The following is an 18,149-nucleotide window of genomic DNA, read 5'->3' as shown; positions in this document are numbered from 1 at the left end:
AAATCAATCAGCTTGATAAAACTTACAGTCAGTGTCAAAAAAAAACCCAAAAACAAAACAAAGATGAAATTTGTATATGACACACTTTTTCTAATTTTTAGTATTTCCAGGGCTGACTGCCATGGGGAAAAAACTTCTAAACATTTTGAACAGTACGGCTCACACTGTGACGTTAAGGCTTAGATTAAGCCAGGATTAGGCCTTAGTTCAATTAGGACATTTAAAAAGCTTTTATAAATTACTGGTGTGCATTTTGAGACAAAACAATGGCACTGACATATTTTAAGATATCTCAGTGCAAGTTGCTTTCAGTTAAAACAGCTCAAACATGCATTTTAGTCTGGGACTAGACTTGTCTGTAAAACCTGGGCAGAAAAAAATCATTTTGGTGACATTGGCCAATTTCTTGACACAATAACTGTTTAGAAGCAATTCAATTAAATGTTTTTTGTGAGTTACTACATTTTGCAGACATGCAATAGTTGTAATGACCAAAAGAACAGTTGCACATACAGTTTAGAGAATGTTAAGACTGTTTTTTGAGGAAAAAAACTCCATGTTGAAAGAGTTGCAGAAAAAATATATATTTTATGGAAACTGTGATGCAGGATTCTTTTATGAATAGAAAAACGACTGTGAAAAACTGTATCATAGTGCTGTTGGCACCATTTTATAAAAACAAGCTGCATTACAGTGACTTTACCATTTAGGGATAATTTATCCGTACAATCACTGTAATGCATGGCCTCAAATTGCTTATTGCTTAAGTAAATGATAATGGGAATCATTAAGTCCCATGGTATATATCAAAATACATTGTGTTATTATTAGTGTAGAAATTACCAATGTCCTCAAAACTGTTGCATGTATTTAAAAAAATGTTAGTGTGAAAGAGTTATTAAAGAAAACATGTACTAATGAACTCGGAACATCTGGGCAAAACAATCCTTTTTAAACAGCCTAGCAGATGGACACACAGACAATAAATCAGTAACACCAAGTGTGTGCTTCATGCCATAAAACAGAATTAAACGCAGCTCTGCCAATAAGAGCAAGAGAAAAGATGTAGACTGAAAATGTGTGTGTGTGTGTGTGTGTGTGTGTGTGTGTGTGTGTGTGTGTGTGTGTGTGTGTGTGTGTGTGTGTGTGTGTGTGTGTGTGTGTGTGTGTGTGTGTGTGTGTGTGTGTGTGTGTGTGTGTGTGTGTGTGTGTGTGTGTGTGTGTGTTTTTCAGTATTTTAGTGTGTGTCAACATACAGTAAAACATTGAGTGTTAGGTCTTTAATTTATGGGACAGAAAATATCTAATTTCTCATTCTGTTCTTCATTTGATCCATTCATGCTTCATTCTGCCTGTTCTTTTATCCTGCGGTGTGTGTGTGTGTGTGTGTCAGGTGTTCGAGAAATTGTCTTTTAAATGTTAAATTTGATTACAGTGTTTAAAACTGTGATGTTGATTTATATACACACATCATAACAAATGTGAACATGCATGCATAGACATATAACCAGTAACTTAGTTACTGCAGGACTCACTTATTTTGAACGTTGGAGTACAATTTCTCATTCTCTGAAACAAAATTCTTTTACAATTTGTCTGCGTGTGTGTGTTGGAAGCTATTGGGCCTCTGCTTCCTGAGGTCTTGTTGCCATGGTGTTGTGACTCATGGTGCAGGGTGATTATTTCATAGCTGCTAGCCAAGAGAACAAATATACACACTCTGAAATCACTCTCACACATATATAGACTTACACATATTAGTGGACGCACCCTGGGCAACATGTCAGAGCAGTGGAGAAATGCTTATATAGAGTTAAGGAGTTAATGTCAACTGCCAAATGCGTTGGTAAATCATCACTGCTTTACCAATATGACATAGTAAATGGTATAAGTAGGGTTAGAGGTAGGGATAGGGTTAGGGTTAGGACTATATTTTTTGACAGGAATTTTGTTCCAGGAACACTTCTTACTTGCCAAAATCACGATGATAGACAGACAGACAGACAGACAGACAGATGATGATGATAGATAGATAGATAGATAGATAGATAGATAGATAGATAGATAGATAGATAGATAGACAGACAGACAGACAGACAGACAGACAGACAGACAGACAGACAGACAGACAGACAGACAGACAGACAGACAATGATAGATAGATAGATAGATAGATAGATAGATAGATAGATAGATAGATAGATAGATAGATAGATAGATAGATAGATAGATAGATAGATAGATAGATAGATAGATAGATAGATAGATAGATAGATAGATAGATAGATAGAGAGACAAAGATAGATAGACAGACAGACAGACGATAATAGATAGATAGACAGACAGACAGACAGACAGACAGACAGACAGATGATGATAGATAGATAGATAGATAGATAGATAGATAGATAGATAGATAGATAGATAGATAGATAGATAGATAGATAGATAGATAGATAGATAGATAGATAGATAGATAGATAGATAGATAGATAGATAGATAGATAGACAGACAGACAGACAATGATAGATAGATAGATAGATAGATAGATAGATAGATAGATAGATAGATAGATAGATAGATAGATAGATAGATAGATAGATAGATAGATAGATAGATAGATAGATAGATAGATAGATAGATAGATAGATAGATAGATAGATAGATAGATAGACAGACAGACAGACAGACAATGATAGATAGATAGATAGATAGATAGATAGATAGATAGATAGATAGATAGATAGATAGATAGATAGATAGATAGATAGATAGATAGATAGATAGATAGATAGATAGATAGATAGATAGATAGATAGATAGACAGACAGACGATAATAGATAGATAGACAGACAGACAGACAGACAGACAGACAGACAGACAGACAGACAGACAGACAGACAGACAGACGATGATAGATAGATAGATAGATAGATAGATAGACAGACAGACAGACAGACAGACAGACAGACAGACAGACAGACAGACGATAATAGATAGATAGATAGATAGACAGACAGACAGACAATGATAGATAGATTTATAGATAGATAGATAGATAGATAGATAGATAGATAGATAGATAGATAGATAGATAGATAGATAGATAGATAGATAGATAGATAGATAGATAGATAGATAGATAGATAGATAGATAGATAGATAGATAGACAGACAATGATAGATAGATAGATAGATAGATAGATAGATAGATAGATAGATAGATAGATAGATAGATAGATAGATAGATAGATAGATAGATAGATAGATAGATAGATAGATAGATAGATAGATAGATAGATAGATAGATAGATAGATAGATAGATAGATAGATAGATAGACAGACAGACGATAATAGATAGATAGACAGACAGACAGACAGACAGACAGACAGACAGACAGACAGACAGACAGACAGACGATGATAGATAGATAGATAGATAGATAGACAGACAGACAGACAGACAGACAGACAGACAGACAGACAGACAGACAGACGATAATAGATAGATAGATAGATAGATAGATAGATAGATAGATAGATAGATAGATAGATAGATAGATAGATAGATAGATAGATAGATAGATAGATAGATAGATAGATAGATAGATAGATAGATAGATAGATAGATAGATAGATAGATAGATAGATAGATAGATAGATAGACAGACAGACAGACAATGATAGATAGATTTATAGATAGATAGATAGATAGATAGATAGATAGATAGATAGATAGATAGATAGATAGATAGATAGATAGATAGATAGATAGATAGATAGATAGATAGATAGATAGATAGATAGATAGATAGATAGATAGATAGATAGACAGACAATGATAGATAGATAGATAGATAGATAGATAGATAGATAGATAGATAGATAGATAGATAGATAGATAGATAGATAGATAGATAGATAGATAGATAGATAGATAGATAGATAGATAGATAGATAGATAGATAGATAGATAGATAGATAGACAGACAATGATAGATAGATAGACAGACGATAGAACGATAGATAGAACGATAGATAGATAGATAGATAGATAGATAGATAGATAGATAGATAGATAGATAGATAGATAGATAGATAGATAGATAGATAGATAGATAGATAGATAGATAGATAGATAGATAGATAGATAGATAGATAGATAGATAGATAGATAGAGTTGTACAGTATAAAAGTCAAGTATATGGAGAGTCCTCATAAAACACAAAAACCCAATGTGTATGTGTGTTATTTGGCCTTCCACAATGTGCCTCATATGTGTTCCCTTCCATGTCCTTGGAGAAGTACATTGTACCTGGCAATGTGCAAAACTCTCTCTCACACACACACACACCTGGGCTGGGTTGTGTGATGCCCAGATGGTGGCTGGCATAGATGTGGTTGAAATGCTAAAGCCCAGGTGGCATAACACGCACAAACTGCTACAATTTGGGGCATGATTTACAATATGGAGGCACAGAGTTGTCTTCATATACTGTCCGTCTCAGCATCTCTGCAGTTTTTGGTTACTTAATAAGCCGTCAGGTACACTGAGTTTTGTGTGTCTGCATGTGGCTTTATCTGTGTGATGGTGTGTATGAAAGAGTCTTGATGTGTGCAGTTATTTCTTGGAGCACCATCATGCCTCAAGTCATTAAGACTGCGGAAATGCCTTTTGTGCATGTGTATGTGTGTGACCGTGTGTGTATGCAGCCTCATTAGTGCTATATGTAAATGAGTTGGCCCAAGTCCAGAGGGGTCACAGACACTACACAAAATAAAGACTGAAGATGGCACAAGTGTGTGTATCCGCAGACTGATGTTCTTCAGTATATTTGTGTGTGAGGGGTTTGTCAGCAGTGGCATTGAGATACTCAGCTGTCAGCTCAGAGAGAATAAATCGTTGAGAATATGAAGTATTGACAATAAAACACATTGCTTTCTTGTAAGATCCGTTTTCAGTGTTATTTTAGTTTTTTAGTGTTTCTTCTTTTTTATCATATATGAGTGTTTTAGCACTACTTTCCCCCCAATTTTCTAGAAACATTTTTGAATTAATTTTTTTCTGCTTTTGAGATATTTCAAGGTTTTCAAGTATACGTTTATTGTTTCAATCTACCCTACTATTATATTATGTAGTACAAACCGATTCTGAACAAACACAGACACACACTCACACACAGACTCTTTTCTCTATATATTTGTCTATTCAGGTCAGCACATGTTGTTTTTATTCTCTCACTCAATTCCCTCATTCACATCATTCTTTCTTTCTTTTCTACATCTGTTATGTATGTGTTTATTTTCAGTTTTGGCCATGCATAAAAAGGGACATTATGTTTTTCCTTTAGGCCAGAGAGGAGGAGGGCGTTCCACACCACAGCTTGTCCAAAGACACGCCCAGACTTGTCCTCAAGACAAACAGCGATGTGCTTGTAAGATATAAACCATTTAACACCCCAAAATTAGAGATGTAGAAACAACAAATGCATATTGATTTTAGAAATATGGTGTGATTGTGACCATGTCTGAAAGTCTTAAATCTTAATTCTGAAATATGCTGTGAACAAAACTTTTGACCTGTTTGTTCTAATTTTTAGTGAATATGTTTTGGAAGCACATTTTTTTTAATCGTGACATTGTTTTATTTGGTATGCAGTAATATTTAAATCCTAGCCGATACTAATCATCCAAAAATGATTTTTTTTATGTTATGCCATAAATAGCAGTCCATAAATTACAGATGCATTTAGGGATTACAAATAAAATATATAATATATACAGAATGAAAAATTACATACATTTTTTAAATGTACATTTAGCAGTGATATGAGTGTTTTTAAAGATTATTTTTTAATATCGTACATAAAATAAATATTAACTTTAATATCAATACCTATAATAATAGGTACTATAGGTCTGATATCACGTGTTAGTCAATATTGTACTGATATCATACCCATATATCCCTAACTTTTATGCCAGTTATCAGTATTAATAAAAAAAAATATTTTTTAATTATTATTTTATTTTTTTGCATTACAGTAATGAGAATAATGTCACAGTTAAAAAACATGATGCCTTTTAAATAACTTCTTATTGTGGTTGTTTTATTTTGGAGTGAAATATGACCCAGAAACATTATTTTGAAAAATTGTTTTAGCTTCTGTTGATCAGGTCAAATCACACCTGCACTGTTAACTCAAGACTAGATCATGAGTTGTTCTGCTTATCTATTTTATTAGCTGTAAAAACAGTTTGTTATACATCTCTGACATTCCATTTATCATGTTTTTATTTAAACATTGTCAATCTGCATTGAATGTTACTGTTTACCACATGAATGGACAAGTGGGATATGTGCATGTGTGTGTGTTTGTGTGTTTGTGTGTGTGTGTGTGTGTGTGTGTGTGTGTGTGTGTGTGTGTGTGTGTGTGTGTGTGTGTGTGTGTGTGTGTGTGTGTGTGTGTGTGTGTGTGTGTGTGTGTGTGTGTGTGTGTGTGTGTGTGTGTGTGTGTGTGTGTGTGTGTGTGTGTGTGTGTGTGTGTATAAAATCAGCATATGGCTGGTCGAGAACAGACATTCTGGGGACAGAGGGTGTGTGTGATGGGAAAAGAAAAGCATTAGCACAGAAACTTCCTTTCTAACATTGAGTTGGCAGCCGTACGTTAGCAGGTAATTACAGTAAAAGAGCGCACAGCTACTCGCAGCATGGTCACGGACATCGGCTTAACGGCTACAGCAGAAGTAAATGACAGTAATTACCTCTCAACCATGTTAGAGAGAGAGAGAAAAGCAAAATAAGGGTGAGTGAAAGATTAAGAGAAAGAGAGAGACAGTGGATTGAGAGAAGGAGAGAGAGAAAAGAAGTCCATTAGGGTAATGTGCAGTAAAATTTCTCTTAGAGAGCCGTGACTCGTTAAGTGGTCTCCATCTGTCTCGCTTTTTAAACTCAGGAAATATGAAAATCATTTATAATTGAGAATATCCAGGCTCGCCTCAAGCTGGTTTGTGCTTGTTAACTGGCATGGTTAGAGCTTCCATATTTAAAACGTAAAACTTCATTACGTAGATTCATGAATGAGTGGCATCTGTCAGCCATATTTACATCCACATCACCCTGCGGCAGCCAGCTTCTTTCATATCATAATTCAAGTAAGATTGGATTACTGATTCAAAATCAGATCTACATTTGTATGTAGATTGTCTGTCAAATTGATTTAATCTCCTCAGTTGCTGTATGTCGTGTCAAAATGTATTTGTTCTACATGGATTCTTATCAAAAAAATTGTGACCCTGGACCACAAAACCAGTCATAAGGTTCTTTTTTTTTTAAAATTGAGATTTATACATCATCTAAAAAGCTGAATAAATAAGCTTTCCATTGATGTATGGGTAGGACAGTGTGTTAGGATAGGACAATATTTTGCTGAGATACAACGATTTGAAAATCTGGAATCTGAGGGTGAAAATCTCCTTTAAAGGGATAGTTCACCCAAAAACTATTTTTTTATGTTTATCTGCTTACCCCCAGGGCATCCAAGATGTAGGTGTCTTTGTTTCTTCAGTAGAACACAAATTAAGATTTTTAACTCCAACCGTTGCAGTGTGATAGTCGTATAATGCATGTCAATGGGGCTATTTTAGAGTATGAGAGCTATGAGAGTAAAAACACATAGACATACGAATCCTTATTAAACCATGCGGCTCGTGGCGACACATTGATGTCTTAAGACACGAAACGATCGGTTTCTGCGAGAAACCGAACAGTATTTATGTAATTTTTTTACCTCTTATCAGCTGAATGTCATCTAGTATTCCCAGCGCCATAACTTCCGGAGAATAAGGTCAAAATAGCGTGATCAAAGATATATAAACGTAGATGCCTCATTCGACCGATCCACGCAGGCACTAATGAGGAATCTATGTATATATCTATGATTTTGCCGGTATTTTGCATGTATTTTGACCTTATTCGCCGGAAGTGATGGTGCGGGGACGGCTGATGCAGAGCCATAGAAAAAAATGAAATACATTTTTAAATATGGATATTTTTCTTACACAAACGCATCGATTTGCTTCAGAAGAACATGTGGACCATGTTATTTGACAGACAGATGCATTTTTTATGGACTTCAAAAACAGAGCAACTATTACTGCTATTATAATGCTTGGATTAGCCAGAACATTTTTAATATAACTCTTTTTATTACATTTTTATCCGTCTGAAAGAAGAATGTCATACACCTCGGATAACTTGAGGGTGAGTAAATCATGGGCTAATTTTCTTTTTTGGTTGAACTATCCCTTTAAAGTTGTCGAAATGAAGTCCTTGGCAATGCATATTACTACTAAAAATAAATATTTGATATATTTACGGTAGGAAATTCACAAAATATCTTCATGGAACATGATCTTTACTTAATATCCTAATGATTTTTGGCATGAAAGAAAAATCTATCATTTTGACCCATACAATGTATTGTTGGCATTTGCCACAAATATACCCGTGTGACTCATGACTGGTTTTGTGGTCCAATTAATTAATTTTAACAAATTTAATAATCAGTATTTTAAAGTAAAAATATCTAAACATCATGACATAAATGTTGTCATGAAGCAAAATAATATAATAATTTTAAGTAACTTATTTTAAGTAAAAAACCTCATTGTAATAGCAGAGCTGTTCATACAGCAAACTAAACTATTTGTGGGGGAAAAAAATAAAAATATTTTCTCTGAAAAGCCTTATTTTATGCAGTTATCTAAAGTAAATACATTTTGGGGTTTTTTTACTTGAAAATAAGGGGAAACTGATCCCGGAAATAATGTAGGGGATGGATGTATTTGAGTGTTTGAATGTTATGCTGTGTGAATATGAATAATATTCATATGATCCAGCTTTCCCCTCCCTCCCTTCTTCCTTCCTTCCTTCCTTCTCTTTCTTTCTCGCTCACGCTCTCTTTATCCGTGTGATGAATGTCCATCATTGACAGTAGTGGCATATGATAAATGCCTTCATTATCTTCAGTGGAACTCTGGCTTTGGCAGTCAATTCACTAGTCTTAAGAGAAATCTCTGTCTCTGCAGTCCGCTCAGGCAGGCCTGAGGCAAATCATATTCAGATTCAAAAAAGCATTGTTAGTTTTAAAATCAAAGGTTTAAAGTTGCCAATGCATTAGTAAACAGGACACACTTTTGGACACAACAAATAAGCAGGCAGCTATTAGATTTTCATTGTGTTCAGCGTGTGTGTAGTTAGTGTAATTTTGTTTCTATCTGATATTGAGGCAGATTCGCCACTGCAGCACTTATATATGATCTATAATGATATAATGATAATCATAGATGCTACAATCTAGCACGCAGAACTGACTCGTAAGATTTAAAGTTTGTACGAAAATGTTAAGTATTTGGGTTGTGTTTGCACCATTCCTTAATTTGCATAATTCTTTTAGTGAATTGGGAGCTAAAACAACTTTAAAAAAGTGCATGCAAATAAACAACATAATTCCTTCTCTGTGAATTCCCTCTTCTGTCTGCAGTTAGTTTATTGCCAGGTCTGTCTGTGTCTACTTGTCTGTCTTTTTGACAAGCCAATGTTTGCAAACCTCTTTCTATGTTCTCTACTCGCCAGGCCTGAGGCAAAATGTTCTCTATCTGCACTCAACTTCTTCAACTGACCTCCTCTCTGGAGATTGACAGCCTTATCAACTCCAAGACACTTTTGTTTAGTGGTTAGACAGGCAAAACTATCCTATAAAGAGAGAGGGAGAAAAAAAGTGTTTAATCATTTAGTAGTATTTCTTTCTTAAAGGATATTCATGGCTATGTTCATCTTTCTATGTATCTTTCTATCCCCCTGTGTTAAATGACTCTATTATTTGTCTTAGCAGAACACATCATATCCATGAATTACCCAGAGATCCCTCTACCTTTCTATTCTGTCGTACTCATACATGTGCACGCAAACCAGGTTTAAGCCCCTCGTTCCTGTCTATCTCAGGCTGTTGTCATTGTCTTTCTCAGTTAGTGTCACCTGCTGTGCCACAGATACACAGACACACACACACACACACACACACACACACACACACACACACACACACACACACACACACACACACACACACACACACACACACACACACACACACACACACACACACACACACACACACACACACACACACACACTTAGAATCAAGCATAATTGCCCCTTGAAGGGAAAACCTTTTAGTCGTGGCTGTCAGTTTGACCCTGCAGCTTGCCTTGGGCAGCTGACTCCTGACATCTTGTAATGAGTGTGTCTATGTGTGTGTGAGGATGTGTGTGTGTTAAAAATACAGAGAAACATAGAAGAAATAATTTTACACACTCCCTTTTAGCATTTTCCATACTTATTAATTAAATATTGAATTGCAATATGAGTTATTTTAATATGATTATGATTTATATTATTCATTTATTTTCATTTTAATTATTGTATTTTTTATTATAAAATATTACTTTTGTATTCTGTGAGAGATGATCATCTGAGAGCTTGATTTGATTTAAATATTAAATCAAATATAAGTCGTTATAATTAATGCTAACTCTTTTATCCCCTAAAACCTATAATCTTATAGATCTGACACTTTACAAAACACGCACACTCTCCACATACTGTGTGTTATAAGTCATAAAGAAGGACAGCCATACTCTTTAAATGATGTCTTAGTTCATGGAGTGTTTGTACTTTAAAATAGACATTGTGAAGAATTAAGCTCTAGCTTACATTGTTCACTTTGCCGTTTGTTCGTGTTACAGGTCTGTGATTGGTGCAAACACATCCGCCACACTAAGGAATACCTGGATTTTGGAGCGGGTGAGAGGCGGCTTCAATTCTGCAGTGCAAAGTGTCTGAACCAATATAAGATGGACATATTCTATAAAGAGACTCAGGCCGCACTGCCTGGGGGTCTGTGTAACCCTCCTCACCCCACGAGTGATATGAAATCAGAGAGTGGAGCAGGTGTACAGCTTCTTACACCTGAGTCCTGGAGTGCACCTCTAAACGAGCTCCGCAGTCGCAAGGTACCTTCCCCAGGGGGTGCCACCTCTGTAGCTGGACCTTCTGGATCCACATCAGGGTCACCATCTGAAACCGGAACAGTGTGTTCCTCCTCGTCCTCGTCATCCTCCACATCATCATCTACAAAAATCCCCACACCACGGCCACACGAAAGCCCTGCGTTACCGCCACATCCTCCTCCACCTCTGGGAGGTTTACATCCAGCTCTGGGTATGCCGCCTGGCAGCCCGCCAATGGTCATGACACCCCGTGGCCCGGTCCCTCTCCCTTTTTTTATGGAGCACCAGATGATGCAGCAGATTCGGCCTCCGTTCCTACGTCCCTCAGGCCCCAACAGCCCTCATTCCAATCCCATGATTCCTGGCATTGGGCCGCCACCACCTCCTCGGACTTTGGGTCCTCCATCAAGCCCCATGCACCGCCAACTCCTTTCCCCCCACATGCACCCATCCTCCGCCCAAACCCATCCTGGGAACCCTCCGGGTATGATGCCCCCTCACCCTGGCGGCCACATGCCAGGCTTCCCTTTTCCCCCAATTAACATGATGCCAGCTGGACACATCCCAGTGCCTCCCATTATGAACATTGGCATGCCTTCTTTGGCCCCCTTAGTGCCACCACCAACATTATTAGTGCCCTATCCAGTGATTGTGCCATTACCAGTCCCCATACCCATTCCGGTGCCCATACCTTTCAGTCCGCAGGCATCAGGTGACCGACTGGGAAACGACGGAACACTTCCGAAAGCTGCGAGCGAGCGGAGCAATTCAAAAGCACCGGCGTCATTTTCTCCTGGCTCCTCCAGAGGGGAAGAGAGGGACTTTCACCAAGACCCTCCCACCTCAGATACACTCTCACCGGGATTTTTCAAACAAATGGACCAGGGCAGGACAAACATGGCGGATCTGTTGGTTAAAACAGAAAACTCTGGTTGCAAAAGCTCTGGACACTCTCATAAAGACACACCAGCAGATGGAGTCATTGATCTAACGACCAGTCGCCGTTCCCGGCAACAGCTAGTGATCCAGAGGGCTGTGTCCTGCGTGCAGGTAAAAGCAGAGCCCGGGCTAAGCCCACCACCTGCACTTTTAAGTGAAACTGAGATGGATGGGTCAGCTGACACTAGCATAGGTATGATAGAAGATAAAAACAGAGACAGAAATGGTGAAAGCCCATTGGCTAGTGTGGCTCTGCCTTGTGCTGACCCGTCCTACTGCAGCGGCACGCCGCCACTTTCTCAGCCAATCACGTGCAGTTCTAGCAACACCACCACAGCTAAAACCGAGCCTGGCTCTGCTACCCCCTGCAATGTGATCGTTAACGGGAGCTGTAATGTGCCTCCAGCAGAGAGTTTGATCAGAACGCCTCCGTTAGAGCAGCGCCCTCTGGTGGACCCCTGCCGCAGGACTGCTGCTGTGTGCGACGAGCCTGCAGGGGCAGATCTAGAAGGAGAGGACCTGAAAGAGAACAGCTGCTTGGCCACAGAAAGAGACTTGGCAGGTAAGAGAAGCTCAAATGACCAGTCTGTCATTACAGCAGGTACAGGGGAGGAAAAACCTCAGAGCCCTGAAGATGCCCCATCTGGTGAGGACCATGCTTACGCCCTGCCCCTAATGCCCAAACCTGGCTGTGTCATTCAGCCCGTGCCCAAACCTGCTGACAAAACTGCTGCCATCTTGCCCTGTGGCTTGACAGCCCCATTAACAGGAACCGTTCCAATGGAAATGGAGCCCCCACTGAAGAGAAGGTGTCTGCGTATCCGCAATCAGAACAAGTGAGGACAGGTGAGAATCAGATTTTGTCAACTTTGTTAGTAGTCATAAGATTTATGTCTTTTTTTTCACACTATGATTACGTTAAGCGCTACAAAAGCTGTCAAATATTCCTGTGCTTAGTTACAAATCCATTTTAAAGGAATAGTTTATGCTAAAATAAAAACACCATAATAGCATCACAAAAGAGTCCATGGCTGCATCCAAAATCGCATACTTCTATACTATATAGAAGGCGAAAAACAGTATGTCGCAAGGAGAATTCACAGTACGCAAGAGTAAGCAAAAAGTATCCGGATAACCTACTTCCGAAGTGATTCTGAAGTATGCATATGATGGACACTTTAATATCCCATGAGGGCACTGGAGAGGATTTATGAAGAACAGTAGCCAAGTTTCCATTACAGATTTACGCAAAACTTTTGCGATACTTTCTAAATGTCGATAAAAAACTATTGCGAAATGACAGCGTTTCCATTAACTGACATTATGCGACTAAAACTTTTTTTGAATGCTAAGTGATTCCAAAAATTATGCCACGTATGTTGGTAGGTTTATGTATATCCCATCCACTGCACTAGCCATTATTTTAAATGGAAGGATACGTACGCGTGTTATCCAAGCATTAAAGGGGCACTTCAGCGTCATTTATGTAGTAGAAATGTGAAATAATTTTTAATTTGGTGCCTTCTAGACTGAGAAAAGACAGAAAATGTATTTTTGTCTCTTGCTTCGCTGCCCTACGAGGCCACTCCCAAAGCCATCGCTATTGGTTATCACTTGCCTACCGCGGCACCGCCCCCAAACTTCGTTTTGATATTCATAGTAATAAAATAACTTTGTTCATTTAGAGATAAGACACTACAATTAAAAATGGAATGTGTCTTTTTAATAAAGTGTGAGTGAGCCGAACGAAAGTCACGTCACAGATGCAGCAGGAGTCACATTTCATTCCTCACAAGAGAAGAGCTGAGCTGAGCAGAGCTAAGCGTGGCTGTCATTCACGGCGCGTGTCCAGTCTGGCGCGTTATCAGATCGCATGTGGAAGCTAAACTTTCATAGGAATTAATTGAAAAGTTGAAACACTGACTTAGCTCCGTACCGCTCCATTATGAATGCCCGAGCCGAGCGGCAGCGGCCCTGCGCATTTACATTCTGTGAGTGAGATCCCTCCCCTGTGGGCGAGTTGAAAACATGCAGAACTAGCTCCTGTAGTCTCTAGGCTCTGGCCAAAAATCCTCAGATGACGCAAAATGATAATATTTGCATCATCTGAGGATTTTTTCCAGAAATAAAATGCATAATTCTCTCGTCTCAGGGGGTTATGAGGGGGAAAAGTACCATAATTCGAATATACTACCGGGTTTCTACTGATACAAAGCTTAATGCTAAATAACTGAAGTTACCCTTTAATGGCAAGGAAAGCACCTTATACTTGTATGAGGTGTTTCTGGGTGTTTCTCCCTCATATCTGCTTCAAGGTCTTCATGATCATTTGTGGCATTTCTTTGTTGTCTAGAATCCAGTATTCCTGTAATTCTACTCTAAAAACGTCATCTGTAAAGAATGATCGATTTTTACATACGCCAGGTGACCTGTAAATGCGAAAAAACTTTTCCATTGCAGGTTTGCGAAAATGTCCTTTTTCGATATTGCCTGAAAACACCCTCATAGGAGCGTAAAAACATTTTTGCGATATATGTGAGTTTTTGCGAAATAGACGCATTTCCAATGGGCATATTTTCAATTCGCAATTTCAATTTACGCAATTTGAAGGGTAATGGAAACGCGGCTAGTGACGTGATGCAACTGATACTGATGGTCACGTGACAATGGCAACATAGTGAATATACGTCCAGATTACATTCATATAGAACATACTTTTTTAATGGGCGCAAAGTAATTAATGGTACTTATTCAAAATAAGTATCTACTCAAGAGAGTATTCGATTTTGGACGCAGCCCATATATACATATATACAATAAATATATCATACATTATCCTTCTAAATTTTGAGGTCTTTTATGCTTACCAGTAGCTACTATTGTAAAATATTATTACAATTTAAAATAACCATTTTAGGTTTTAATATATTCTAAAATGTAATTTATACAGTACACAGATGTTGAAAACTTTTTAAAAGAAAAGTTTTATTTAATTAAAACATTTTTTGTTTAATATATTCTTTGATGAATCGAAGGTCCAAAGGAAGAGCAATTATTTTAAAGGGAGTTAGGGATATAATATTGAACAATTAATCAGTTGATCTGGTTAAAAAAAAAAAAAACGGACTAAATGCCTAATGAACAACATGAGGGTGAGTAATTAATGACAGAATTTAAATTTTTGGGTGAACTATCGCTTTAAAATAATTGCTCTTCCTTTGGACCTTCGATTCATCAAAGAATATATTTTTTTTTAAATGTTTTAATTAAATAAAACTTTTCTTTTAAAAAGTTTTCAACATCTGTGTACTGTATAAATTACATTTTAGAATATATTAAAACCTAAAATGGTTATTTTAAATTGTAATAATATTTTACAATAGTAGCTACTGGTAAGCATAAAAGACCTCAAAATTTAGAAGGATCTCTGAGTTGTTCCTTTAGCCCCACGAGCCATTCAAACTGATCCAAAAAGACCAACCAGGCTTACTGCAATAATTTACCCATCACTACCTCTTCGTCTCTCTTTAATTTTCCCCACCTCTCTTTCAGATATTAACATCTCGCCAAAGGGATAAAGAGGACTGCACTACAGCAGAGACCATCAGCTGGCCACAGACTCCACAATTCAGCCAATCAAGATGTCAGCCTTGTTTTCTCCACCTTTCCAAACCCTCACATACACGTTCTGACTTAATACGCACACAGATAATCCGGATTGGGCAGAAGTCAGCTCCGTCTCCACCCCTTTCGGCTAAACTAAGACTGACACAATGTGTTAATCTGAGAAGTAGATTGGCTGTGATGTTTGACCTAACTTGCGATGTCTTCGGGCATAGTCTGTTCTCAGTCTACTTGTTGATGAAAGAGATATTTCCTATCCTCTTCACTCGACCCCTCCATCCATGTCTTGTTGTTGAGAGGACTTCCCCCCTACTGGTTGGAGGCGGCATTGCAGTGCAAGTCTATGGTGTACATATCCAGATTTCTAAGAGGGCGGAGCTTAAGACAAACACAATAGGTCTGCCAGGCTGCCAATCAAACAAGCTCATGAATAACTGAGAATAAATTGGAACAGGGCCAATCAAATCCTGCCACAGATGGATGGACCAGTTTTCTGCTTTGTATGTGCATTCAAAGAAGCCCGGTTTAATCTGTCCGTACGTTTGTGGTCTGATCAGTTAGAAAGACTAATACAGATGCAGAGCCGCTTTAAAAGACGGACAGAAAACTCTCTCTGAATAGTCTCTCGCTCTCCCCCTCACTTCCTCTGACTATGTGTATCAGTATCTGCAACACCAGCAAAACACTCTGTAGTCTTTCTTAACCTCTTTCCTTTCTGTCCTTTCTGAGGGAGAGGTGTTCTGGAACTGGACACCAAAAAAAAGACAGGAAGAGAGAAACGTACACAACCTGGAGGGAGTACAAAAATCACAGCGGGAGCACAAAAACAGAAGGATGAAGTGAACTTTCATTTTATCCCTAGGACGATGCTGGAAACAACTCATCCACCGTTGGAGAAGAAACCTAGAAGATAAGTAGTCTGCACTACTGAAGAAACGTGTTTGTGGATTGTTTGCTTGGTTTATTGTGCAATGAAAATTCATCTACACACTGATTTGACTTGAGGATTACAGGGTACAGACATCACCAAGCATTTTGGCGAACTGTTAAAATGGCTTTGTGGCCATTGGCTTGGAGACTGTCCCACCCAGTCTGTTCCATCACACACGCTCATTGCCATGCCGCATGGCTCAACCAAGAGTCTGTCTAACACTGCTGGTGGGTTGTGTACACACTGTCCTGACGTATCAGATGGCTAGATTGAAATCAGTGTCCACGGGGGCATTTGGGTTGGATTTCTCATTATTTATATCATTTTCCATCATATCGAGGTGCTTTTATTTAAGACAAATCCCTCCTGGGTTTCCTATCAGAGTACAATCAAAACCAGTGGAGAGGTCAGTAAGTGTTTTGGGCAGCATTGAGCTGGTGTCAAGGGTGCATTCCTGAGGTTCATTCGTGTTTTCTTATGCTTTATATTTTGCCAAATCCCAATCAGTGCTAAATTATGTTCATCACTTCCTTTCCAGCTACGGTTACAGGAACAGTTTCAGTTAGTTCCAATGTGCCTCAGTGTAGAGTTCACTTACACCAGATGCCAAGAACGTTTTGCTTAAAGGTAGACTGAGTTGGCTAGGTGGACATAGAGCCAAAAGAATTTTAGTTACATCGAGTACTGTAAGATCTGAACGCACGGTTAGCACCTGAGTGCACAGGTTATTTGTTTTGACTAAAGCCGAGGAGTGAAAGGTAAAGCCAAGCACGTGTCTGTGTGTGTGTGTGTGTGTGTGTGTGTGTGTGTGTGTACAGGTATATGTGGTTTATGAGGACACAAATGTGTACAATGACATGGGTATTACAACGTAAACCAAATGGCTTAAAAAACATACTAAACAGTGTGTTTTTGAAATTCAAAAAATGGCAAACCTTTTGTGTGAAGGGTAGGTTTTGGGGGAGGGTTAGTGTAAGAAGATTGAATAGGGCTCGGGCGCTGCGTTGCATTCTGGGACGTGGCGGCCATGTTGATGGCCTCGCGAATGTAAACATACAGCAAATCGAACGAGGAGAAGCAGAGTTGGGAGAAAGAAAAACTATGTTAAAATCCCGAAAAGGATGTGGAATTTACCGGGATACGTTAAATAGGGAAGCCAGGGACCGGTATATGGACAAAATTGGAACTATTAACGGTTTGGATTCATATGAAATTTGCAGTTCACAAATGGATGGGTTCAGGAGCTGCAGACCATGAAGCCTATGTAACGTTAACCTTTTACCTTGAAGCATTCTGCACCGTTCTGTGTTCTCGGGTTGCACTACTTGCAAATAAACACTGAAAAATATCGGATTGTGTGACACTTCTTGCTTTTGCACATTATACGGTTATTGCGATTGTGTGACACTTCTTGCTTTTGCACATTATATTGATTTAAGTATATTTATTTTGAAGATTGTGGGTATGGATGCAACAGACACTTATGGCTGTATTTAATGCACATTTATTTTATTTCAACGCTAGGGCTCATGTTTGTCAGAGCACAACATACAGACACAATCTTATAGAGGAATGTCAT

General features: G+C 38.3%; 1 protein-coding gene across 1 annotated transcript in view; it reads left to right on the top strand.

Moving 5' to 3' along the window:
- Nucleotides 1-17,911, top strand: part of sobpa (sine oculis binding protein homolog a) — a 45,455-nt gene extending 27,544 nt beyond the window's left edge. The window contains exons 7-9 of the mRNA XM_079843553.1: nt 5,355-5,438; nt 10,813-12,861; nt 15,568-17,911. Of these exons, the coding sequence (XP_079699679.1) occupies nt 5,355-5,438; nt 10,813-12,855 (2,127 nt within the window). The 3' untranslated portion in view covers nt 12,856-12,861; nt 15,568-17,911. The remainder of the gene's footprint in view (nt 1-5,354; nt 5,439-10,812; nt 12,862-15,567) is intronic.
- The last annotated feature ends 238 nt before the right edge of the window (nt 17,912-18,149 follow it).

The sequence above is a fragment of the Gobio gobio genome, assembly GCF_949357685.1.
Source record: "Gobio gobio genome assembly, chromosome: 18".
Lineage (NCBI taxonomy): Eukaryota > Metazoa > Chordata > Actinopteri > Cypriniformes > Gobionidae > Gobio > Gobio gobio.
Note: the sequence above shows the minus strand (reverse complement) of the source record. Positions and strands in the feature narration are given on the sequence as shown.